Source organism: Lampris incognitus, chromosome 12 (assembly GCF_029633865.1).
Source record: "Lampris incognitus isolate fLamInc1 chromosome 12, fLamInc1.hap2, whole genome shotgun sequence".
NCBI lineage: Eukaryota > Metazoa > Chordata > Actinopteri > Lampriformes > Lampridae > Lampris > Lampris incognitus.
The window spans coordinates 17150031-17176236 of record NC_079222.1 but is presented as its reverse complement, the minus strand read 5'-3'; the positions used below and the strand labels follow the sequence as shown (position 1 = coordinate 17176236).

Here is a 26206-nt window from a genome sequence, read left to right as displayed (position 1 = left end):
ACCACTCATGTTGAAAATGTGCTTAGAAACAGCATGAAAGTATCTCTTTAAACAATCTAGTTAAAAACTCCACTGCCATCTCTCCGAAACACCCCCATGCTTCCACAGGTGTCATCTGGACCAACCGCATTTTCACTCTTCATCCTCTTCATAGCTGCCCTCACTTCCTCCTTGCTAATCCACTACACTACCCCCACATCATCCAACCTTCTCTCTCTCTCTCATTTTCTTCATTCATCAGCCCCTCAAAGTACTCCTTCCACTTTCTCAAAACACTCTCCTTGCTTGTCAGCACAATTCCATCTCTATCCTTGATCGTCCTAACCTGCTGCACATCCTTCCTAGTTCAGTCCCTCTGTCTAGCCAATCGGTACAAGTCCTTTTCTCCTTCTTTGGTGTCTAACCTTTCACACAACTCACCATACGCCTTTGCCTTTGCCACCTCTCTCTTCATTTTACGTTGCGTCTCGTTGTACTCCTGTCTACTTTCTTCATCTCTCTGACTATCCCACTTCTTCTTTGCCAACCTCTTCCTCTGTATACTTTGCTGTATTTCCTCATTCAACCACCAAGTGTCCTTGTCTTCTTTCCTCTGTCCAGATGACACACCAAGTGCCTTTCTAGCTGTCTCCCTCACTATTTCTGCAGGGGTTGCCTAGCCATCTGGCAACTCTTCACTACCACCCAGTGCCTGTCTTAACTCCCTCCTGAACTCCACACAACTGTCTTCCTTCTTCGACTTGCACCATTTGATCCATGGCTCTGCCTCCACTCTTCTTTGTCTTCTTGGTCTCCAAAGTCATCCTACAGGCCGCCATCCGATGCTGCCTAGTTACATTCTCCCCTGTCACCACCTTGCAGTCTCTAATCCCTTTCAGGTCGTGCCTCCTACATAAGATATAGTTCACCTGTGTGCACTTTCCTCCTCTCTTATGTCCCTCTTCTTGAAATATGTATTCACCACAGCCATTTCCATCCTTTTCACAAAATCCACCTCCTTCCACATTCCTCTCCTTGACACCATACCTACCCATCACCTCCTCATCACCGCTGTTCCCTTCACCAACATGCTTACTTAAGTCCATTCCAATCACCACACTCCTCCTTGGGTACCCTCTCTACCACTTCATCCAACTCACTCCAGAATTCTTCTTACTCTTCCATCTCACACCCAGCTTGTGGGGCATGTGCGCTGATAGCATTCAGCAGCACACCTTCAATTTCCAGCTTTATACTCATCACTCTGTCTGATACTCTCTTCACCTCAAACACACTTTTGAATTCCTTCAGAATTACCCCTATCCCATTTCTCCTCCCATTTGCACCATGGTAGAAGAGTTTAACCCTTTAGGAGTTTCTTAAACTCATTTTCTAATAAAGCTGTATATCAACGCTATGTTGATATTCTTATTTTGGGAAACAAGGACACAAGTTTTCTCATTCACAGATTGTTGGCCAGTGATGTCACTGGTGTTTCAGACACACAGAAGACTGCTCTGTTTTGTTTGGGATTTTATTTATTTATTTCTTATGCATGCTTCAGTTTTAGTCTAGAGTAAATGTTACCTTCAACAGGGTAGTTTTGTGAAAGTGATTTACCTCTGAAATTAGTTTGGAGAAACTCAACCTGGACATTTTCAGAGCTTAAACGTGCTTTAATACTTAGCTCAAGGATCTGACTACACTTTTTGAAACAGTTGGACGTTGCAATCTTTTTTTTTTTTCTTGACTGGCCCTTGCCTGTGACCCATTTTGTGTGAAATGATCTTGTTTGGGTCTTTTTTGTTTTTGCTCTTGCCCAAAGCTAATCTTGGTAAGAGGAGAGGTGATGGCAAATCCTGCAGTGGTTTGTTTAAAAACAGCCAGATACGTCTCTAGCCACTTGAATAAAATGCAAAGTATTATAATGGAGTGATGATTAGATGGCTGGTAAACTGTACAAAGGGTCGGTTTAACAATACATGTCCTTTAGAGAAAGAAAGCCACTTTATTTTGTCATTGTACAGTTATTCGGTTACAATGAACCCATCCTATTGTATAGGAGCAGTGGGCAGCTCTGGTGCAGCGCCCGGGGACCAACTCCAATTCTTCTTTCCATTGCCTTGGTCAGAGGCACAGGCAGGAGTATTAACCCTAACATGCGTGTATTTTTGCCATTCTTTCTCAACTTTTACTTTGCTTTTTGCCCCTTTACTCGAGCTGCTTTCAAACATACATCCTGTAACACTGTTGGAGTTAATTTTCCAGTGCCGGTGGTGATTTTCCCTGTTAATATTTGCAGCTTTTATCTGTAAGATTTACAAATAGCGTTTATTCACACACATGACATGACACTGCCTTCTGTCTCATTCTCTGCTTTTGTAGGATGTCTTTATATTAAACTACAGCATCTCTAATGCGATTCTTTTATTTATTGATTTATTACTATGGCATTTTTGATTTTTCATATAACTGTACCACACAGCTGAGTCTTAATTTCATCAACTGCACAAACTAAAAGCTTTCTTGTTTCTGTGTTGTCTATTCCCCTGACAATTTTGAATATGCTTTCAATTTACTCTCAATTCAAAATTGGTGGCGTAGTAGTTAGCGCTGTTGCCTCACAGCAGGAAGGTCCTGGGTTCAAACCGCGGGGTTGTCCAACCTTAGAGGTCATCCCAGGCCGTCCTCTGTGTGGCGTTTGCATGTTTTCCCTGTGTCTGCGTTGGGTTTTCTCCGGGTGCTGCGGTTTCCCCCACCATGAAAAAGACATGCGTGTTAGGGTTTATACTCCTGTCCGTGCCCCTGACTGAGGCATGGCAAGACGAACTGGAGTTGGCCCCCGGGTGCTGCACGGCAGCTGCCCACTGCTCCTAGCTACACAGCTAGGATGGGTTAAATGCAGAGATGAATTTCCCCACAGGGATTAATAAAGTATAAAAAAATTAACTGCTCTGAAACGAAACCTCACACTTTATCTGCTGTACACAAGTCATGGATACATTCCTTGTGGTTGGTTAACTTGCTCCTTTAAAAGCACTTTAATATGGCAATCTGCCGACTTTTGTTCACACTGTTACTGTTTAGTAATGTGTTCATAAGTGCTACTCGGTTGCAATACGGCAAACTGCCAATGCAACTTTTAAGATTATTGACTCTGGTGTGCGTTCACACATGAACATGAAACGTAAAATTGAGGGAAGGTTTAAGGATTAGTTGCCATTTCTGAATGAGGTTTTAGCTTGTATGTTTATAGCCTGATTCACTTAATAGCTAGGTAAGTATCAAAGCAATATTTTACAGAACAGTTATCCTTGAGGTCATCTTGCAACTCAGAGTGAAAGCTCTGATGTAACAACACGTAACTGCGCTTGGTATTCAGTAGATTCATGACCTTCAACCCAGTCGTTGTAATTAGCTACATGGTAGCTACATAGAGACGTTAATTGTAATGTTGGAAATGTTCACTGTTTGCTGTTGTGGGTGGGTGTTATTGCAAAGCGCATGCCCAAGAGAGTCAGACTGACCTAGATGTTGCAATTGCACAGAAGTACTTTGTTTGCAGCTTAATTGTACTGTCCATGGGACACTTAGTCCCTCTTTATTTTTATTTTTTTCTATTTTGCAGGTGTAAGTTGTGATGCATGTTTAAAAGAGGGCTTCAGAGGAAGACGCTTCAAGTGCTTAATTTGCTACGACTACGACCTCTGTGCATCGTGCTATGAGAGCGGAGCCACAACAAGGAACCACGAAACGGAGCACCCCATGCAGTGTATATTAACCAAAATAGACTATGGTAAGGTCTTGGCTTGGTTGAGAGCCTAGACACAAGCTTATTGGTCATTGAAAAATAACATTCCTGTCAACTTTAGAATAACGGTGTTTTGTCGCTACATTTAACAGAAGTAATAAGCCTAACAAGATAGCATGTCAGCCATGATAACTGTATTTAATGGTTAATTAAACATGACACTATAAATATATTATTGACAAAAGTTTCTGATTAATGGAGACACTAACAGGGGGCTCTCCCACCAGAAATGTATTATGGAGGAGACCCTAACTTCATAGAGAAACCCCAGTCCTTCACCTGTCCTCATTGTGGCAAAATGGGCTACACAGAGATCTCCCTAGAAGAGCATGTCACCTCAGAGCATGCAGAGTCGTCCACAGAGGTGGTGAGTGTACAAAACCCAAGTCAAGCTAAACTTTTTTTTCCCCCATAGCACCCCCCCCCCTTTTTTTTTTGGTGTGTTAGAACAAAGAACACCTTGTTCCAGCCCCCCACCCATCCCAAACTCTCAAAGAAAACAGGGGAAAAAATTAATTCATATAGAGAGCTGAATAAGTAAATAAGACACACATAAAAAAAAATATATATATATATACACACACACACACACACACACATACAGAGAGTTAATAAAATGAAATAAAAATAAAATAGGGAGGTCAGTGCAATGAAAAGGATGCTCAGGATGCTCACACAAGGAATGGATTCATTGATAATCATTTGGGGTCCAGAGAGGTAAGAGAATTTACATATGAGATAGGCTGCCATCTTTTGGGCGGCACGGTTACGCAATGGTTGGTGCGGTCGCCTCACAGCAAGAAGGTCTGGGGTTCGAGCCCCCAGGGTAGTCCAACCATGGGGTCCTCCCAGATTGCAAGGTTGCGGGGTGTTGCAAGATGTAGTACGGTGCTATGTTGACTGCATCATCCACTGACCTGTTTGCCCAGTAGGCAAACGGCAGAGGATCCACCAGGGAGCCTGTGATATCCTTCAGCTGGGCCAATACCAGTCTCTAAAAGGATTTCATGACCACAGATGTCAGGGCGATGGGCCTGTAGTCATTTCTTCCTGAGATACAGGGTTTCTTGGGGACTGGGATGATAGTGGAGCTTTTGAAGCAGGAGGGGACTTCACACAACTCCAGTGATCTGTTGAAGATTACCATGAAGATGGGGGGGGCAGATGGTCAGTACAGATTTTAAGGCAGGAGGGAGACCAACCGTTTGGGCTTGGTGCCTTCCTGGTCTTCTGTCTCTGGAAGAGCTGACTCACATCCGCTTCACAAATCCTGAGTGCAGGTGGTGAGGGGCTGGCAGGGGGTGCAGTTGGTTGTATGATATGGCCCCAGCGTGCAAGGAGTGTGAGTGGGCTTATCAAACCTGCAGTAAAACACGTTCAGGTCGTCATCCAGTTGATGGTTCTCTGCAGTGAGTGTGTGTGTGTGTGGGGGGGGGTCTCCTGTATTTCATGATGTCCTGCTGGCCTCTCCACGCAGACGCAGAATCATCAGCTGAAAACCTGTTAGTGCTTTTCAGTGTAGCCCCTTTTGGCCATTATTTGATTTTGCTTTTTTGCAGTAGGTGTTATCCATATCTGAAATGGGAAATTAGAGAACTGAGTGAAGTCTTGAACTACAAGAGCTAATGCAGAATATATGACCAATTATCAAATAAGATATGGAAACTCTTTCTGAGAAAAGAAGGAATGTTTAATCTGCATAATACATGCATAGAACATATGCAACATGTATCCAACCCTGTTTAGTAACCCACCTCTGTGTTAATTTTGTCCTGGTCTAATGTCTTAATTTTGCTTTGAGTCTTTTTCTTGCTGCTATAAGCCACATTCAAGTGTTGTATGTCAAATGTTCATTGGACAACACAGGAGAGTCTCAACCACTCTCATTTCAGATCTGTCCAATATGTGCTGCCACGCCAGGAGGCGACCCCAACCATGCGACAGATGAATTTGCAGGTCACCTCAGATTTGAACATAGAGCGCTTAGAGATATAATATCCTTTCATGTGTGTGTGCTGGGACATGTTTAATTTTAGTTGAACATGTTATGAAACTTAATTTTTTTTTTTTATTCCACATCAATGCATTGAACCTTAACGATTGGTGTTTATGAAGAGTCCAGCAGTGTCCGCCATGCGCGTAGGATTATTCACCCTGGAAGAGCAGTTGGTAGTTCCAGGACACGTAGGACAACTATCCAGTTTGTTAGTGGACCCACAGGTGGACCTTCCTCTGCCTCACTGATTCCCACCTTTTCCCAAAGTAACAGGGAAACTATGGATCCAATTGCAGGTAAGGTATTATTGGCCCTGTTCCACTGCATGGTACTGGCTCAACTAGACTCTACTTGCTTTACTTTTCTGGATTTCGTTGTCCACTGCAGATAGTACCCCCTCATGGTGAAGCCCCGCCGGTCAATTGTGGGCGTGTTGACTAGTTTTTCCTCCCTTCTCTACCAGCAGCCACACGAGTGTTTTATTTTCAAAAAGTCAACTAGACAAACTCAAAGTGGCTGCTTCACATGAACAATATTAGTATAACTAAGAGATTTGCGAAAAATTTAATTTTTGACATGGATAGATTATCAACTATGATACAAGTTTCACAAGTCTCGCTGTGGCATTTCCTGGTTGTAAACAGAGCTTTTTAATTTCCCTCTGACCAATCAGTGGTTTGCAGTGTTTTCACATCACCTTTTAATATCGGCTCAACTTGCTTGGAACCTCGACGGAGGTGGTACCAAAAAAGTACCAGGTACGATCCCCAACTTCTGCCCAATGGAAAACCAAGAGTGGAGTCGAATCGAGCCGGTAGCATCCAGTGGAAAAGGGGCATAAGTGTACTCTGTGCGTGGTGTAACTTGGAGTACATTGCAAGAGAAAATCAAAATAAATGAAATGTACACCCATTTAAAAAGTATAATGGTAATTTGCAGGGATTATTTAAAATGTCTTTAATACTGACAAAATATCTGTTGGTGTGGCTTTTCCTGTGACAAACACAATTGTTCCTTTGTTGAAAGAAGCTGTTATCCAGAATATTTTCATAACTTCTAAAATGAGAGGTTGCACACAAGATTTTGTTCAATAAGGATTTGTTATATTAAAAGTGGTGACAGTGTTTGTGTTGGAGAAAGACAGACTCTCAAATTACCTGCATTGCCAGATGGATGTGGAAGTATATTCTATCCAAAATGCCTAATCCTTTAGATTTGCAGACAAGTTAGGCAAACCTAGTGGTCATTTTGTCTGGCCTTCATTGAACATGAGTAAGCCTAATGTCATCACATCTGGTATTGTTTATCTATAAATGGAGATTAAAGTCTGTTTTGGCTTTCCTGTGTGATTGTCCCTGTTAGTGTTTGAATCTCCTTGAAACTGTTTACTAGATTTGGTGCCATGGTGGCCCAATGGTTAGCACTGTTGCCTCACAGCAAGAAGGTCCTGGGTTCGAACCCCAGGCCGTCCCAGGTCCTCTCTGTGTGGAGTTTACATGTTCTCTCTGTGTCTGCATGGGTTTCCTCTGGGTGCTCCGGTTTCCTTCCACCATCACAAAGACACTCATTTTAGGGTTAATACTCCTGTCTGTGCCCCTGACCAAGACAATAGGAAAAAGAAGTGAAGTTGGTCCCCGGGTGCTGCACCATAGCTGCCAACTGCTCCCATATAATAGGATGGGTTAAATGCAGAAGACAGATTTCGTCGTAACCTTGTACAGTGACAAAATAAAGTGGCTTTCTTTCTTCTTTTAATCTAGATTAGTTACTCAGCCACGTATTTGTCAGTGTTTGCTTTGTTTGTGGAGTTATTAACAAACACACTTTTGACTGTCTTTGTATCATACTGATTAGATAGCGAAGAATAGCATTACTTAGAGAGTATTCAAACTTGATGGAATCGGGTTTCCAATCTTAGTGCATCCATTAGCTATTTCTTGATCTTTTGAGACAGTTGTTAGATTAGAATTTATTAAATATCATGTTATCTGTAAAATCCAAGTGTAGGCACAGGGTGGTGTGGTGAATTATCATTCTTTTCCTAATGTTGACTCTTCTGGATCCATTGCTTTATTGTGCTGGTGGATGTTCTGTATGAAAAGGCTGGAAAAGCTAAGTTAAGTCAAGATAGTGGCTTTAAAGAGTTTTGACTTTGCTTCCAGGATGCTGGAATGCACCGAGTCTTCTTGAAGGACAACACACTGTTTAATGTGCATTTCAGTTAATTGTTGATGGTTATCATAGTCTTACCGTTGAAACAAAAGTATTTATGATGCAACCCATATCAACAGAGAAAATTACCCTTTCTGTTTTGTCCTTTCTTTTCTCATTTGCAGCCTTACGGACTATGTGCACGCGTAGGCTAGTTTTTACCATGCAACTTAGCAGCTTTAGGTGTTGCATCTGATCAAGACAATTAAATTGGGAGTTCAATTTTTTTTTCCTTTTGTTCCATTTCATATGAGGAGTAAAGATTAAACATTTCTTCCTGGAAATGTGCCATTGTAATGCACTGTATGTAGATGCAGTGGCGCAAGGAGTAACTACATTTTCAACATTGCCACATGAAGATGGTGCAATATAATGACCTTTGCAAGTAATGGTTAAGAGACTGATAAAACACCCTATAATATGATAGAAATAAACTTTTGTCGTTTTTAGAATATATGGGTATGCAGCTTGCTTTTCACCCATGATGATTATGAAGACATACAAGCAGAAATGTTTGGTGGGAAAGAGAAGATCCTGAAGCCAAATGTTTTTCCATCAGTTATTTTTTGGCTGTTATAGATTGCTTCCCTGTCGTCACAGAAGAAAGTCCGAGAGGCAAGCTTAATTTAATTGTATACATAAAATTAATGAAAGCCACTTCATTGTCCATTGTACTTATACAACGAATTGTATTCTTACAATGAATTTATTCTCTGCATTTAACCCATCCTATTGTATAGGAGCCAGTGGGCAGCTGCAGCGCCCAGGGGCCAACTCCGGTTCTTCTTTCCATTGCCTTGGTCAGGGGCACAGACAGGAGTATTTAACCCTAAAATGCATGTCTTTTTGATGGTGGGAGAAAACCAGAGCACCCAGAGGAAACTCGCACAGACATGACGAGAACATGAAAACTCCATACAGAATGGACCTGGGAAGGCCTGGGGTTCGAACCCAGGACCTTCTTGCTGTGAGGCAACCGTGCTAACCACTGGGCCACTGTGCCGCCTTTTCAAAGATTAGCAAATGTAAGCAACAGTCTTTAGTATTCTCCCTATTTTGACCACCAACAGCTGTATGAAGAATTGTTTGCATATTTCCTATATAAGAAAATGCACTGTGAGAATTTTCTAATGTAATTGTTTTATATTGTTTTTTTAGAACAGAAATTGCTTGATTGCTACATAAGCTTATCTGCTAGTGGCTGCTGTTTGAATGTTCACTCTTATGTAGGGCACAAGAATCTGCTGCCTCATATAAACTGATGCAGTCTTAAAAGCATTTGCTCTATGTCTTGCCTCTGGGACAGAAACTCGTGTCCTCATGCTTCCTACATCATGAGTCAATCTGTTCTGAAGATGTACCAAAAACTACCCTTCAGTTGGACAACAAGGCTTGAGAAATAAGTTCCAATGAGTTGTAATAATGTCTAATATAGCCTATCTTGTGATGCATCCTGTGTGCTCATTAAAGCCTTTAAAGTATCCTTGCCATTTAGCACAGCCAAGGCTAGGCATCAAATGATTACCCCCCTGAAGGTGACACGTATGTTTTTAATCAGTGGGTTCAGCACTAGAACAAAGAAATGGTTTCAGCATAGTTGTTCAGTCTAGCAAAGGAGAAGAATAGATTGCAGAACAAATCGGTTTACAAAGGTAATTGTTTTGAAAACATTTTGTTGGTGGGATATCATTTCAGTTCTTTGATACACCATGTGGTGCAATCGGGACACATCGTCAGTATTGAACCCGGGGGTCATCAGGTGTTTCGGGTCATAACATCAGACACCCTCGCCCAAGTGACCCAGCCGGGGGTGATCAAGCCCCGACTTGTGTCCAGGTAGTGCATTACGCCACGCATCACCCCTCTTCATGCAGAGCCAACGGGAAGCCTTTTCCGCAGCTTCCAAGATGTTCCTAATGGTTCTTCTTCTTTGCAGCCCACAAATGCCCAAGAGTCCCTGGACCCGGTGTAGAGACTGGCCTGCAAAGCTCCTGCAGCCCACTTCAGCTGGCTCATAATGGGCCTTCCACCCATTCCTCCAACACTCAGCTACCAGATCTTTATACCTGGCTCTCTTCCTTTCTTGCGCCTCCTCCATCCAATCTTCCCAGAGGACAATTAGCTGTAGCAAAACCACTTGCTTGGTTGCCACGGACATCAGGACCATATCTGGCCCGAGTGTGGTAGCTGTGATGGTTTCCGGGAACTTCAGTTGTCTCCCTAGGTTGACCAGGAACTGCCAGTCCTTTGCTGTTGTGAACAGCCCACCCTGGGGCTGGGGCGTCTCTCCTGCTCAAACAAAGTGATAGTGCATTTTGTTGGGTGTTGCTGCTTGCTGTATATGATCCCAGTGCAGATGGTGTCTGCTACTGCCCGCAGAACTTGAGTCATGGTACCAACGATACCGCCCCTCTCCTAAGACCTTTGGACAGCAGCTCAGGATGTGCTCCAAGGATCCCCTTTTCTGGCAGAATTGGCAAGCAGGTGAGTCCACCAGGCCCCAGCTGAACAGGTTGGAAGGGCTCGAGAGGACATCATACACAGACGGGACCAAAAACTTGAATTGGGGATCAGTTCTGGACTTCCAGTGGTGCTACAACAAGATTGACGCGTAGTGGTGAGCTCCTCGGAATCGGTTTTAAAAGTACCTCCTATCAATATAAAATAACATTAAAACCAACTCTACTTAAGTGTGAAAGGGGGGAAACCGCAAAGGCATCATAAGATTGACAAGAAAATGTCTAAAACACAAGAAAACATGAATGTGGCCAAGATCGCTGAACAAGGAAAAGTTGGCGACGACGAAGAAACAATAGCAGGGGGAGCTAATGCAACAACTAACCAAAACGCACTGCTAGAGAGTCGGACGCTACTCTCTAAAGAGATTAAAAAAAAAAGACTTAAAACAAGATATGAGATGGAATCTTAGTGAGTTTAAAGACGATGTCAAGAAAACTATTTGAGAAGACTTTACTGAGTTTTAAGACAAAGTTTTGCAAGAGCTGCAGAGTCAAAACAAGCATCGCGGAGGCACAAACCCGGACAGCAAACCTGGAATCAGCCTGCCTCAAGGTGAAAGACAAGCTGTTGACAGTAGTGAAACAAAACACGGGTATGCAGGACAAGATCGTTGATTTGGAGAGCCGGTCCAGCAGAAACAACCTCAATATTTATGCAGTACCGGAAGATAAAGAGGGGAGATCAGTCACTGACTTTGTAAGTGAGTTGTTTAAAAGTCATCTCACACTACCTGACAGAGTGGAACTCCAAATCCAGCATCCTAACGGCATTGATCACAAAGCCAGCAGCGACCTCAACTCCGAGATCAGTAATAGTCAACTTTCTACAGTTCCATGTTAAAGAACTGATCCTTAAGAAAGTGTGGCAGCAGAGAATGTACTTTGATAATGACTACACAACCAACGTCATGGAAAGACGCAAGGCATACCGGCCAATCAAAGCAGCACTAAAGGAGAAGGGAACCGGTACCAAACACTCTACATGAAGATGCGAGTGCATTGAGACTCCGGACTGCAAATCTACGAGTGCAGACAAGACAGCCAGGGATCTCAATAAACGCAGAATCAAGGTGACGGTGATGAAGAGAGTGAACACTGTGGCAGCTGTGGAGGAGAGACTGAACGAGTTGATGCCATGGAAACTTACCAACACGACAGACACCACAGCCCAGTGTGCAAGAGAGAAGCTCACGGAGTTCAGAAGAAGCTTGCGGTGCTAAAACCGGAGGGATTGAAGAGATAATGTGTGGTCCAGATAGGCAATGAACATGAAATGATAAAGCCAAGACTTCTATAAGACAGAACTTGGGAATACATCTTTTTTTTTTGGAAGAGGCACCTGGTGAGACAGAGGTATAATTTTAGTTATAGAACTACTTATGGCAATTAAACTTGAATACTATCTGAATTGAGCTTTACAATCCTCTTATTATTTTTACAACACAAACTTGGAAAACGTGCCTCTTAATCGATGACATTAGTTGTTTTCTTTTTTTCTTTTTGTTGCGGTCTTTACTATTTGAAAACATACACATTCTGGGCCACACACTATTAAAGACTTTTGACTTAACAAAATAAATTTAGGAAAACCGATAGAGGGAGTGATTTACATATGCGCTCAATGTTGGACACTTGTAGTATAAGTGGGTATTTTCTCACTACTAGGGAGGGCCCCTACAGTAATGAGGCACGTTACCCTCCACCCACCAACAGGGACCATAAGGGGTGACGGAATACATCCTTCTTTTTTCTTTTTTTTAAGTCACAAAGTTCTATGTTTGACTGATATTCCGTAGTTCATATGGGTTTTTATGTTAGGGTTTGGATTGCAACACGACTCCATAAATAGGAATGATAAAGAATAATATTAAGGTAATGTCATTGAATGTGAACGGTTTGAATAACCCTGTTAAACGTCGGAAGATAATGACCAAATTAAGGAAAGAACAAGCACAGATTATATATTTACAAGAAACACATTTGTCTAGGCAGGAAAATGAGAAGCTTTAGAAGTTTGGCTATACAAATACATTCCGTAGCTCATTTCATCATGGTTGTAGAAGGGGCATGGCTATATTCATTCCTAACTCAGTGAAATTTGAATGTACCAAAGAAATCAGTGACAAGGAAGGGTGATATATTGTGAAAGGAAAACTGGAAAACGAAAAAGGGACACTAGTTAATGTCTATGCCCCACCTAATAATGAAAAGCATTTTTTAAAACTCTGTTTGATAACATGATTGTGGAAATGGAGGGAATATTAATCTGTGGGGGTGAATTTAATATAGTGATGAATAGTAATCTAGAAACAATAATCAGAATCAGAAATACTTTATTCGTCCCCAGGGGGAAATTGGATAAGAATGAGAAAATAAGAAATAAAACAATAAGAACAATACCAACCATGGTACAAAAATGATTAAGACAAAAAGGGATTATATGTATTACTTGGCACCTAATAAAAGTTATGCTACAATTGACTATTTTTTTTATGAATAAAAAGGACCTATACAGGGTAAGGGAATGTGAACTTGAAAATGTGGATGTATCAGATCACTGCAGTTTATCTAAAAGTCAAATTAAAACCACAAGAGGAATAAAAAACATTATGGAGGTTAAATATTGGATTATTAGATAATAAATCAGCTGTCAAAGAGCTCAAATGAGATTACAGCATATCAAAATAATAATGGAGAGGTTAACCCTGCTCTTTTGTTGGATGCTCATAAAGCAGTCATGAGAGGAAATCTTATAGCTTGGACAGCATCTATCAAGAAAGCTAAAGAAGAAGCCTATAACAAGTAGAAGGAAAAACAGTTTGAAATTGAACAACAACATAAGAGCATTACTACAAAAAATTAAAGAAATTAGGGACTATAGATAAATTATTAGCTACAGAGATAGAAAAGAAAACCATATTTCTAAAACAATCTTACTTTGGGGTGGGGTCTAGAGCAACCGGATTACCAGCAAAAAGATTACAAAGACAACAAGCGGATAGCACAATTCATAAGATAAGGGATACACTCACAAATTAGGTAACCAATGAACCCAAAGAGATTGAAAATATCTTCAAGAACTATTATAGAAATTTGTATAGTCAGCCTCTGTCAGCTGATATTGACTAATTAGAGCTTTCCTAGAGACACTGGACTTATCAGCAATTGGGAAAAATCAGAATGACTGTCTGACTTCACCCATTACAAAAACAGAAATAGAGGAAGCAATGAGTAGACTAAAGTTAAATAAGTCCCATGGTAGTGACGGTCTACCATCTTGAGTGGTTCAAAACATTCAGTGAAGAACTTCTACCACTACTTGAGTCTTCATTTAATTATGCACTTGAACACGGTGAACTCCCACCATCCTGGAAGGAAGTTGTAACAACTGTGATTCCTAAGGAAAAGAGCAGTGAGACCTGCTCGGGTTACAGACCCATATCAATATTGAACATTGATTATAAGCTGTATTCCTTGATTATCGCAAACAAGATCTGAACACTTTATGAATGGCATCATAGATGAGGATTAGACAGGCTTTATTAAGGGACGCAAAACCCATGATACATACAGAGAACTCTACACATCATTGGACATGTTAAACAAAAATATCAGTGCAGCCTTAATAGGTCTTGATGCAGAAAAGGTTTTGACAGTGTAAACTGGACATTTCTGTATCAGGTACTTGAGAAATTTGGATTAAATGACAAGGCTATACAACGTATTATTACACTTTATCAAAAATCAATTGCAAGGATAAAAATAAATGGTAGCCTGACTGATAATATAACATTACAACGGTCTACCAGACAGGGATGTTGCCTTGCACCGGCCCTGTTCGAAATTTTTATAGAGCCACTGGCACAAGCGATCAGACAGAATAAAGACATTAATGGGTAAAGGTTGGGAATGAAGAACACATCATTGGGCTTTTTGCTGATGATGTGATCTGTTATTTAGAGGACCCTGACACATATCTTCCTATATTACTCAACAAACTTGCGATGTTTTGCTTCTACTCTGGATATAAATTGAACTTGGCTAAAACACAGTTAACAATGAATTGCAACCCATCCAAATTTATATGACAAAAATATAATTTGAATTGGAGTTCTAAAAAATTAGATACCTCAGAGTTATTATAACGAGGAATTGATAAACTATATAAAGCAAACTATATCAAGGTGGATCAGGAAATTAGGAATGACATTGAGAGGTGGGTTGTCCTTCCACTAGACCTCAGTTCACAAATAGATACCATAAAAATGAATATACTCCCATGACTCCTCAACTTATTTCAGTTACTACCAACCCTGAGAAACAATTCAGAGCCTGGGATAAAGTAATTTCAAGGTTTATATGTCAAGCTCAAAGGCCAAGAGTCAAATGTGAAACATTGCAGATTGGGAAACATAATGGGGGTATGGCGTTGCCAAACTTAACAGATTATTTCCATGCAGCGCAAATTAGTCCAGTAATTTATTGGTGTGGTAAGGACTATGAAGCAAAATGGCAAAATCTAGAGAGATACGTACAAGGAAGGGAAATTCAAAACCTCATTGGAGACAGAGAAGTAACAAGATTTACTCGAACAGGTAGATGCTGTCACCCAATTTACATTAGAATTGTGGTTTAATCTTGTACGAAAATATAGATTAGAGAAAGAACTCAGACTACTTCGATGGATAGCCTATGACAGACATTTTATTCCAGGCGCTCTTGACCAGAGATTCAAACAATGGATTCCAAGTGATATACCAGTATTATGTACAGTAATAAAGAATGGGAATGTTATGAGTTTCCAGGAGATGAAACAAAACTACATTAAACAACCAAGACATCTTCAGATATTAACAATTAAGGGACTTATGACAGAGAAATACAGCACAATGTAAATTTAGATAAAATTTGAATAATTAGAACCATAATTAGTGTTCACAATTCAGAGAAATGTAGAATATCTACATTATATCAGCACCTAATGGAGAGGAGGAAACAACATTATCTGTAAAGCTGAAATGAGAAAAAGAAGTAGATGTGAATATCACAGAAGATGAATGGTTACATATTTGGAGAACACAACAGTCTACGACATCATCTCGTACCTGGAGAGAACATTGTTGAAAGAATTTAATTAGATTCTTTATTACACCTAAAATTAAGAGTAAATACTTATCTATAGCACAACCATGTTGGAGACTATGTGGGGCAATAAATGTAGACCATTCCTATGTATTTTGGCTTTGTCCTGAAATTGTACAGTTCTGGGAAAATGTTCTTATGGTTATTAATGAAATCCTGGGCTATGATATACCTATGTCATGTATGTTACTATACTTCGATAATATGACAGGAGATATTGTGTTAAGAGAAGGCAGTATTTGCTGAAAATCTTGTTGGCAGCTCGTAAAAAGGCCTTTACGAAAAGATGGTACAAGGCAGAACCACCAACACAGGATGCATGGCTGAAAATAATGAATGCAGTCCATGATATGAAACTGTTAACTCACAGGATAAGAACTCAAGAGGAACAATGTCAAGAGAAACTGGAGAAATGGATTATGTTTACATGTCAATGACTAGATAAATAAATGATGCACTGAATATGTCACAGAACTATATAGACTTTGTGGAAACAGTGCAATCCAGACCTTTTTATGTTTTTGTTTTTATTTTGTTTTCTTTGGTGTGTCTTTATATAATGGAAAAACAATAAAAAGATAAAGTAAAAAAAAAAACTTGAATCAATGTAATTTCGCCTTCCAGAGTTCTACCCAGGTCATCTTTTGGCTTGGTTGTATGCTCCCACTTGGTCCAGGCCCCGCTGCTTGCACATACCCACCATTCTGCTGTAGCGAGCTTCCTCCGCCACAGTGCGTACCTTCTCCTGGATCAGCTTTCGCCTCTCCTTTCCTCAGGCTTTACCCGTACCAAGGTCTTGAGGTGCTCACGAGCCCGGCTCGACCAGTTGCCACAGGCCCCATCCAGGTTGCTGTGCTGCAACCTTGCCTCAGCCCGCTCATCTGCCTCCTGTGTGTGCCACTTTCTTTCTGTTCTGACCTCGATACCCGCAGAGGAGACCTCGGTGTCAGCAGAATCTCGGTAGAGCAGGACTTCTGTGGCTCGGGTGACCTTGAACTCCTCTGTCAGACTGCTGAGAGGAAGCTATAGCTTGGTGTTATGTCCGTAAAGGGCGACGCTGCATAGGCTCTGCGGCAGGCCCAGCCACCTGTACAGGAACTGGCTTATCTTCCTTTTGAAGGCCTCCACAATGGTGATTGGGACTTTGTGGATTAGCAGTGGCCAGAAGAGTCAAGGCAGGATTCCATGTTGATATATCCAGACCTTGAATAATCCAGGAAGCCCCGACTTGTCCACTGTGGAGAGCCAAGTGTTGAGGTCATCACTTGGTTGCCTGGCGTGCCGCTGTGTCCTTCAGGTTGCTGATGAAAATCTTACCCAGGCTCCTGTCTGTGCTTTTCGGTCACAGATGGAATTTGGGTGCCTTCCAAAGGGAAGCTGAACTGGTCGGTTACTCTTCCTTTCCTAAGGACCAGAGACCTGGATTTTGTGGGCTTGAAGCTCATTCTTACCCATGTAATGAGCCGTTCAAGTACTTGAAGGAGCCACCTGCATCCAGGCATTGATGTAGTTGTTACTGTCAGGTGATCCATGAACACTTTTGTCAGGTGTCAGGTTTGGACTGGAGACCTCTGCACTCCACGTCCGCAGACTTACAAGCATATTCATGGCCAGCACAAACAGGGACACAGAAAATTGTGCAGCTAGTGATGATACCCTTTTTTAGCCGATGCCAGGCTGATGTCGAGATCCCAGAAGACACCCTCAGGCTAAAGTTGGGGGCAGCATGGTGGCCCAGTGGTTAGCACTGTTGTCTCACAGCAAGAAGGTCCTGGGTTCGAACACCAGGCCATCCCAGGCCCTTTCTGTGTGGAGTTTGCATGTTCTCCCCGTGTCTGCGTGGGTTTCCTCTGGGTGCTCTGGTTTCCTCTCGCCATCAAAGACATGCATATTAGGGTCAATACTCCTGCCTGTGCCCCTGACCAAGGCAATGGAAAGAAGAAGTGGAGTTGGCCCCTGGACACTGCAGCTGTAACTACTCCTATGTAATGGGATGGGTTAAATGAAAACAATAAATTTGTTGTAACAATACAATGTCAAAATAAATAAAGTGGCTTTCTTTTCTCTTAAAGTTGTTGTAATAGTCGAGGATGAGGTTTTGGATCTTCTCCGGGATGTGGTGTCTGATCAGGGACAATTCTACTAGCTTGTATGGGATTGATCCCGATCCATAGGCATTAGCAAGGTCCAGCCACAGACAGCACTGCCAGGTCTGCCCTTTTTTCTCGTGAATCTGATCAGTTGGGTTACCACACCTGTGTGCTCTATGCATCCTGGAACACCGGGGACTCTTCCCTTCTGTACCATGGTGTCTATGTAGGAGTTCTTAAGGAGAAATCCTGTGAGGTGATTGGCAACAATCTTGAAGAAGATCTTAGGCATGACAGGTGACCACTGCGTTTCTGCCACAGCAGCTTCTTCATAAATCCAAATGGATTTGCAATAAAGGCACTGCGCTTGCAGGCCTTTCTGACAAAGCTTCCTTCTTTTCCTCACTTGCCTTCCGTTACTGGTTCCTGAGTGTCCTCAGCTCTTGTCTAAGTTGGACGATCTTGACTTCCTGTCTGTTTGGATTTGCAGTAGTCTTGGTGGCCCATTGTTCCTTGATGCCAAACCTCTCCGAAGCCATGCCAGGTATGAGGGTGCTCATTGTCTGGAGCCTCTGGTCCGCACCACCCTTGGCTGTTACTTCAAGGGATGCATCCACATCTTTGTCAAACTGGCACTATTCTGACTCTTTTGTTTTGGCAACAGGCCACAAAACTCGCCAATGTTGTGATGGTCTACTTCATAAGTCAATATAAAACTCCTAAGACACAGAATGTCAATTCACAACCATTATCTTGTCGATGGCAGCTAACGTGATTAAAGTTTTCATCCCCAAATTAATCCAGTTACGGGAGAATATTTAATAGATAAACATGGGATGTGTTCGCTCAAAATGTTACTTTTGTTAGGACGCGTTATCAAATTCAAACTACAAAAGATCTACGAGCTATAAGCTGTTAAAATGTTGATTGATTTGCTACAAAAGGTTCTCGGTTGAATTCATTAATTTTTTTTTGTGGTGTTTCATCCCCAGTTTAGCGTTTGTGCTCCTGCACTATTTTGAAAGATGCAGAAAACATTTACCCTAGAGGGGTCATTTGAGGTGGTGAACTTATCTCACTGGATCTAGTGAGAGAAGATTCTGTAGGGTTTGGTAACACATCTTCATTACCTCAAAAGTGAGAGTGGCAAATGAATTTGTTCCACCGAGGAGCTAGCTCTCTCACTCGTAAATTCATCCAACCAATTCATCCATCCAAATAATGCACATTTGCCATTCCTTACAAGCTATTTCAAAAGATGAATATCATCTTGCAACTAGGGCTGTCAAAACTGGCCAAAAATGACGTTCGATTACTCCTAAAAAAAAAAAACAGGTTCGAATCCATTCGACATATTTTTGCGCATTATATCCATAAGAGGGAAAACCAATACAACGAGAGACATAACTACTTGTATGGGTATTGTGGCGAATTCGGGGGGCAACCACATGAACTGCCGCGGCCGGGACGCGAACACATCGCCAGCCGCTCGACTAAAGGGTCAGACCCGTCAGCCAGCGTGTCTACTTATCCATGCACGTTATACTACCCCCCTCCTTCGGGAAGCGCGTCCCCGCACTTCAGCATATCAGCTCTCTCACGCCTCTGGGCGCACGCGCTTCCGATGACCTCACGGTCTCACCATCCCACTTCTGACACCAATGTAGCGAATTCGGGGGGCAGTCTGGCAGCCCGGAACCGCCACAGCCGGGACACGAACCCATGTCTCCCACTCCGCAAGCGACAACGTTAACCAGTCGACTGAAGGGGCCGACCCGTTAGTCAAAGACCAACGTGTCTACTTATCCATGCACGTTACAGTTTCAACGTAAACATGTCTTTTAAAAGGTCTACATACCTACAAATTACAAAATAATGTCCTATACCGTAAAACGTCGTGTGCCCTCAGGTTACTAGTGGCGGAATGGTAATCTAACTGTAGTTTACAAAACTGGCGTACCACTTTATCTCGACGGTCCACAATTTTGCCGTTTTGTGACCAAAATCCGAAGTATTCCTAAACGGGGCTTTGTTCAGAGTGAAAATCACACTCTGCGGCCGAGTTGGGTTGTGAACTCTCCTCCGTCTTCACCACACGGTTGTTGTTGAATGATTCGCTTGTTTCAGCTCGACCTAAATTTAATTGTCAACCAATGAAAGTGACGTTGTGTGACTCCTGTCCGTCATGCAACATATTCAGTGCAGCGGCCAAGGCTCTTGCGAGAATTCGCGAGGCAGACAGACACTCGAATGTCTTTTTTTTTTTTTACAATTCGGTTATATATTCGAATTTGGAGTATTCATTGACAGCCCTAGCTCGAACTTCTATTTACTTTAAATTGCACTAGTTCAAACAGCAAAACTACAACGTGCATTAGGATGAGGTTTCAACTTCTGGAAAAAGCAGTGAGCCAGATTTAGTGACCGAAGTAACAGTAATTCCACAATTGTGGTTAATGTTAACTGTGACAAGGTTTGTGGTAAATCTCCTTAGGTAAGGTATTGGTGCAATTAACATTTCACATACTACTTTTAGTGTTGTTTTCAGAATGGGTTTACAGTTTGGTCAACAGGTGTCACTATACAAGGTCAACTCCCTAAAATTATGCTTTAAAGCTGAGCGAATCAGCAAATCACAACTACGTGACAATAAGAAGTAGCTTATTGCTTTCAGCAAGGCTTTCACCTTTTAATCTTTCAATCACTTTACCAGCAGCTGTAGTTATACAGATGGTTTCTGAGAAGGTTTCACTTAAAGATCTTCTTCAAATACCGTCTCATACTACAGCTGGTATGACTTAGGAAACACTCATTTTTAGCCTCTCTGACCATGTACGCTTTGAAAGAGGCTAAATAAATAAATAAAAATTAAAAAGATATAGATGATGTGGACAGTAATGGTGGCATGAGGGGGGCTGAAGGTTGCAGTGTGGTACTAGAACACTATGACCCAGCTTTTCACAAGCCTACCAAGACAGTTTAGATGACTAAGATTGGCGTGTTGCTTTTCTATTAGGTTCATATTTCATTGGTTAATCCATTGGACCACATGTGTGTTGTTAACAAGTCCTGAAGGATCCCCTGGCTGTCCTGCAGATTTTCATTGTAACTGTATACGTAGGCCTGCTTGTAGTTAATCAATCAGCACTTCATTATATCAGTTTTGGCACACCTGGCATGGTTAAATGCCTAATTATGATAGTAAACGTATGTCGAGATATATCTTTGAGGATGCCCGGGTGGCGTGTCGGTCTCTTACGTTACCTATCAACATTGGGATCGCCAGTTAGAATCCCCATGTTACTTCCGGTTTGGTCGGGCGTCCCTACAAACAAAATTGGCCGTGTCTTTGGGTACGTGTCCTGGTCGCTGCACTAGCGCCTCCTCTGGTCGGTCGGGGTGCCTGTTCGGGGGGAGGGGGAACGGGGGAATAGCATGATCCTCCCACGCGCCATTTCCCCCTGGCGAAACTCCTCACTATCAGGTGAAAAGAAGCGGTTGGTGACTCCACATGTATCGGAGGAAACATGTAGTCAGTCTGCAACCCTCCACGGATCGGGAGAGGGGGTGGGGCAGCGACCGGGACGGTTCGGAAGAGTGAGGTAGTTGGCCGGATACAACTGGGGAGAAAAGGGGGGAGAACCCCCCCCCCCAAAAAAAGACATTTCTTGCAATTGTTTGTGGATGACATTGTGATCTGTAGCGAGAGTAGGGAGCAGATTGAGGAGAGCCGGTAGAGGTGGAGGTATGCACTGGAGAGAAGAGGAATGAAAGTCAGTAGGAGCAAGATGGCATGCATATGCGTGAATGAGAGGGAGGACACTAGAATGGTGAGGATGCAAGGAGTAGAGGTGACGAAGGTGGATGAGTTTAAATACTTGGGGTCAACTGTTCAAAGTAACGGGGAGTGTGGAAGAGAGGTGAAGAAGAGAGTGCAGGCAGGGGGGAGTGGGTGGAGAAGAGTGTCAGCAGTTAGTGATTTGCGACAGAAGGGTACCAGCAAGTTAAAGGGAAGGTTCACAAGATGGCCGTGAGACCAGCTAGGTTGTATGGTTTGGAGACGGTGGCAGTGACGAAAAGACGGGAGGCGGAGCTGGAGGTGGCAGAGTTGAAGATGTTAAGATTTTCACTGGGAGTGATGAAGAAGGACAGGATTAGAAACGAGTAAATTAGAGGGACAGCTCAGGTTGGACGGTTAGGAGACAAAGCAAGAGAGGCAAGATGGCGATGGTTTGGACATGTGTGGAGGAGAGATGCTGGGTATATTAGGAGAAGGATGCTGAATATGGAGCTGCCAGGGGAGAGGAAAAGAGGAAGGCCAAAGAGGAGGTTTATGGATGTGGTGAGGGAGGACATGCAGGTGGCTGGTGTGACAGAGGACGATGCAGAAGACAGGAAGAGATGGAAACGGATGATCCGCTGTGGCGACCCCTAATGGGAGCAGCCAAAACTAAAAAGTAGTAGTAGATTTCTTGTAATTCATAGGGCAGTTGCAATGTGAACAGAAAACTGCAGATGGATAATTCTTTACATAACCTGCATTTTACTGGGAAAGCCATGACTATGCACCATGAAGGTGCTTTTGATACTCAAAGCTTCAGAAACCCTGCAGACAATGTTTTAAATTGTATTTACGGTTTTTACAGCCTTCACCGTGCCTTGGTATGATTGCCCCCACCGCACCTGTCAGCTTTCACATTAGTGATGTTGTTCCGTACCCGAGTACACTTGCATATCTGTACACGAGATAGACACGTGCTGCGTGTATACACAGATTTTGGAGGAGGCAGATGCAGTTGAGAAACGCATTTGTGTATAGCAGTCTACTTTATTTAAAAACTGCAGTATATGTATAAGTAAGTACGTATAAGGAAGTATGTAAGTAAGTAAAGCACGGAGCACAGTAGCACAGTAGTAGTCATCCATCGGGTCTTATTCTCTTCTTCTGTTCTCTCTTACGTTACATGCAACAGGGCATTCATAACATTTGTGCTACCTACTGGCATATGCATAGAACACAACGTACTGCATAAATTGAATGGGGAAGACTATTAAGATATTGCAGTTTCTATCGACACACAAAGAGGTCAATTTGTTATAGTTTAGATCAATAATGTACCTCATGTGGATTAAAACGCCTCATTTTGTGGAGGAAAATTTGAATACCTTCCATTGCTTCCAATGTCTGTGTGATGAAAGCAACCCAATACTGATGTATGACCTCACCACATTACATCACATCACATCACAATTACCCAGGGCCTCGAATAAAAGGAGCACTTTTGCTATAAATGGCCATCACGTAATTCACTTACCTAATCTTCTTCCAGCATTTCTCTGAAAAATTCTTACCCTACTCAACCTATACCCAGGCATTTTCTCCTCGGTTTTGAAGGAATCTCGAGGACCATCTTTTGACAAAAGTGGGGGTGGGCAAATGTCCCCCATCCCCCCCCCCCCCGTGGCCCCACCACTGCCTGATGCTATCCATACACATGAACCGTATTCAAGGCAACCTTTTGTGGCCCGGGTACAGTACATAATATTCACATTACTCAAATGAACTGGACTTTGGGATCAAGTGTACTTCGATCCAGGCCCAGGTCCCTAGTGTGAAAGCACCCTAAATATCTGCTATATCATTTTACATGCTGGCTTCATTTGGAGATCTTTTAATGGGACCTTTAATGGTGCCACAATATACACACATCAGACCTGTTTCAACAAGTCCATTTTAACCCAATTATCTAAACCACATTTTTGGAGGTGAAAACGATTGTAAATTCACAGTTATCACTCAAAATGTCCAATTTTATCAAGGGTCGGTTACATTGCTGAGCTATTTCCTGGGACAGGTTGTAGGAATGACCAGCCAATACTTGCTGAAGGTACACCACTAGTGTACCCCTAAGATAGTAGTAACTATTGCCAAACTACCTGGCCAATGCAATTGACAAGTCATAGATAACGGGGAATAATATACACGGTCTGAGGCACAAGTCTTTATTTGTGTTTGACAGGACAGGTTTAAGGATAGTATTCTGTGGCACCATAAGATACCATTGTAAGGCTTTGTCTAGCTGTGGTCCTGTGTCCAAGATCTCTGCAATGGAGCCAGTGAGTGAAATGAAAACGGGTTGAAACGATGGTAAAAACTTCTAAAATGAAAAGTAAAACTGGAATCTTATCCTTTTAATGCCCAAGAAAGGATATGAATATGAATTGGCTGAATGTTATTGCAAATTGGCTAAGAAATCTGATGAAGGGGTTTTCTTTAACCCTAAATCTGAGTTCTTTGTCTTGTAGTTGGATGTGTGAATTTGGCCAACATGTGGATTCTAAGGTTTTCATTTTGGTCTGCCAATTCGGCATAGACCACTTAATAATTTATTCATCCTCCCCCATAATGGTCATAAGTAAGACTTGTGCTCTCACAGTGAGTTATAAATTCATATTTGAACACTGTTCTTTTCTGAAGGTTGCCTTTAGGATTGGTTTTGCTGTGTTAATGTTGATAGTCTTGTGCTGCCCGAAGCTTCATCCTATGACTTCTTTTTCTCTATAGCTTCATTAACCTCACCTATAGAAAATATCTGATTTCTCTAATTTGGGACTTATTCATGAACAACTAGTGTTAAGGCTAACCGTAATCTGTCTCTTACTGCAGAGTTGTTGTCCCAGCTGGCAGTTGCGCATACCGGGTCAGAAGGGCCGGTCTCATCAGGGTCATCCCAACTGGAGCAGCTTCAGATGCAACTGCATTTAGAACGTCAGCAGGCACAAGCAGCACGGCAGCGACTAGAGGTGGCCCGTCGCACAGTACGACGTATCCCAGGCAACACCTGGACAACTCTTCGCCTGCCCAGTACTGCAACAACCAACACAGCTACTGTGGCTGAAACCAACACCAATACCACCACCAGCACCACCACCACCTCCTCTCCCCATAGCTCCACCATCAACTCCTCCACCCATAGCTCCAAGTTCCTATTAGCAAGGTGAGTTCAGCCAATCAACCAATTGCCCCTCTTCCCAGGCACTGCTAATGTCATGGGGGATATCTCAGCCAAATCTTCCCCGAATTGAAAGTGTTTAAATGGTCATAAGGAAAAAAACAGGTCTGTAGCAGATATCCTCCATGTTTTGTCATACACATTTCTACACATATGGCAATACAGCAAAACTGTAAGAGGAACGCACAAGGTTGAGGGTTAACACTCAATTTTACAAGAAGGCCGGGTTTTATGACTCACCTAAAATGTAATCCTTGCTTAGCATCATAGACCCTGACCAGTGAATCCTCCTCGCATAATTATCCAATGTTACAGGCTCGCTGTATTCCACAACATTCCAATCCAACATAGGCCATGGAGCCCACTAGTTTCATTCCTTTAGGTTTCCTTTTTCACTGCAACACTAAACCAAGGAATCTGCCTACCAATCACATGTAATTTTCATTTCAATTCCCCAGTTTGAATGAGACCAAGATGTCCGAGGCAGAGAGTCAGTTGCTGGAGGAGGAGCATGCTGATCGCAGCCTGTTTGCGCAGGAGCTTCTGCTTTCCACATTAATGCGTGAAGACGGCACCCCTTCAGAAGAGGAGGTGTACCGAGACTTTGCATGCTTCGAGGCTATGGGCTACGCGGATATCATGCCTTTAGATGTGGCATTAGAGAACCTTCAGCTGAGGGAGTGCTGCGCTACGGGAAAGGATCGTCCTCTGCCGCCTCTTTGATTTCCAAGCATCAAGAAGACCGTGTCCTTTCTGTTGCAACCGCCAGTGACGGCCAACAAAAAGCATTCTGTTGTGTATGCTTTGGTGTATTTTTTTTCCACTTTATAACCTTTTTTTTTCCACTTTTTGGGTGATTTAAATTTTGGGTCTGTCACCTTGTTACATTAAACAAAGTCTTGAATGCACATGCGGAGGGGTTTGATTTCTTTTCTTTGCTTTTTTTTAACCTAAGCCTTATTCTCCCATTGTTAGGAATCAAATCAAGTGATGGGCTGCAGAATATTTTAAGATAATTAATTAGTATGCAATCTAGTGTCAGCCAACTGCTGCGCATGAGCTGCACTGTAATCCTTTAGGGCAATCTCTGATAGCCCAACAGCGTCCACCTAAAAGCTGTTTTTGGCACGGACTGGTTGGGATTGTTATGACAAGAATCTGAAAACACCTCATGTTGTGAAAAGACAATCCCGGCACAGTCAGTCAGTGCAGTGATGGACCTTCGCAGCATTTTCTCACCTCCTTATTTCTTCCACTGTTTACGGGTGGGGATGTTTTCAGATGTTTACGAGGCCAAATCAGCTGAACCTTCATTTTAACGTAGTGTTCTTGTTAGCAGGGATTTCTTTGCACCGTCATTTGTGCATATTTACCCAATTTTGGGGCCATGGAGGAGGCCTTTTCAATTTGATGGCTGTCCAACTACTTGAAGAGAGGACAAGGAG

General features: G+C 42.5%; 1 protein-coding gene across 1 annotated transcript in view; it reads left to right on the top strand.

Annotated features, from left to right (window-relative positions):
• LOC130121938 (E3 ubiquitin-protein ligase KCMF1-like) overlaps positions 1-25663 on the top strand; it is a 31039-nt gene extending 5376 nt beyond the window's left edge. The window contains exons 2-7 of the mRNA XM_056290922.1: positions 3608-3775; positions 4018-4157; positions 5683-5784; positions 5902-6082; positions 24416-24746; positions 25220-25663. Of these exons, the coding sequence (XP_056146897.1) occupies positions 3608-3775; positions 4018-4157; positions 5683-5784; positions 5902-6082; positions 24416-24746; positions 25220-25484 (1187 nt within the window). The 3' untranslated portion in view covers positions 25485-25663. The remainder of the gene's footprint in view (positions 1-3607; positions 3776-4017; positions 4158-5682; positions 5785-5901; positions 6083-24415; positions 24747-25219) is intronic.
• The last annotated feature ends 543 nt before the right edge of the window (positions 25664-26206 follow it).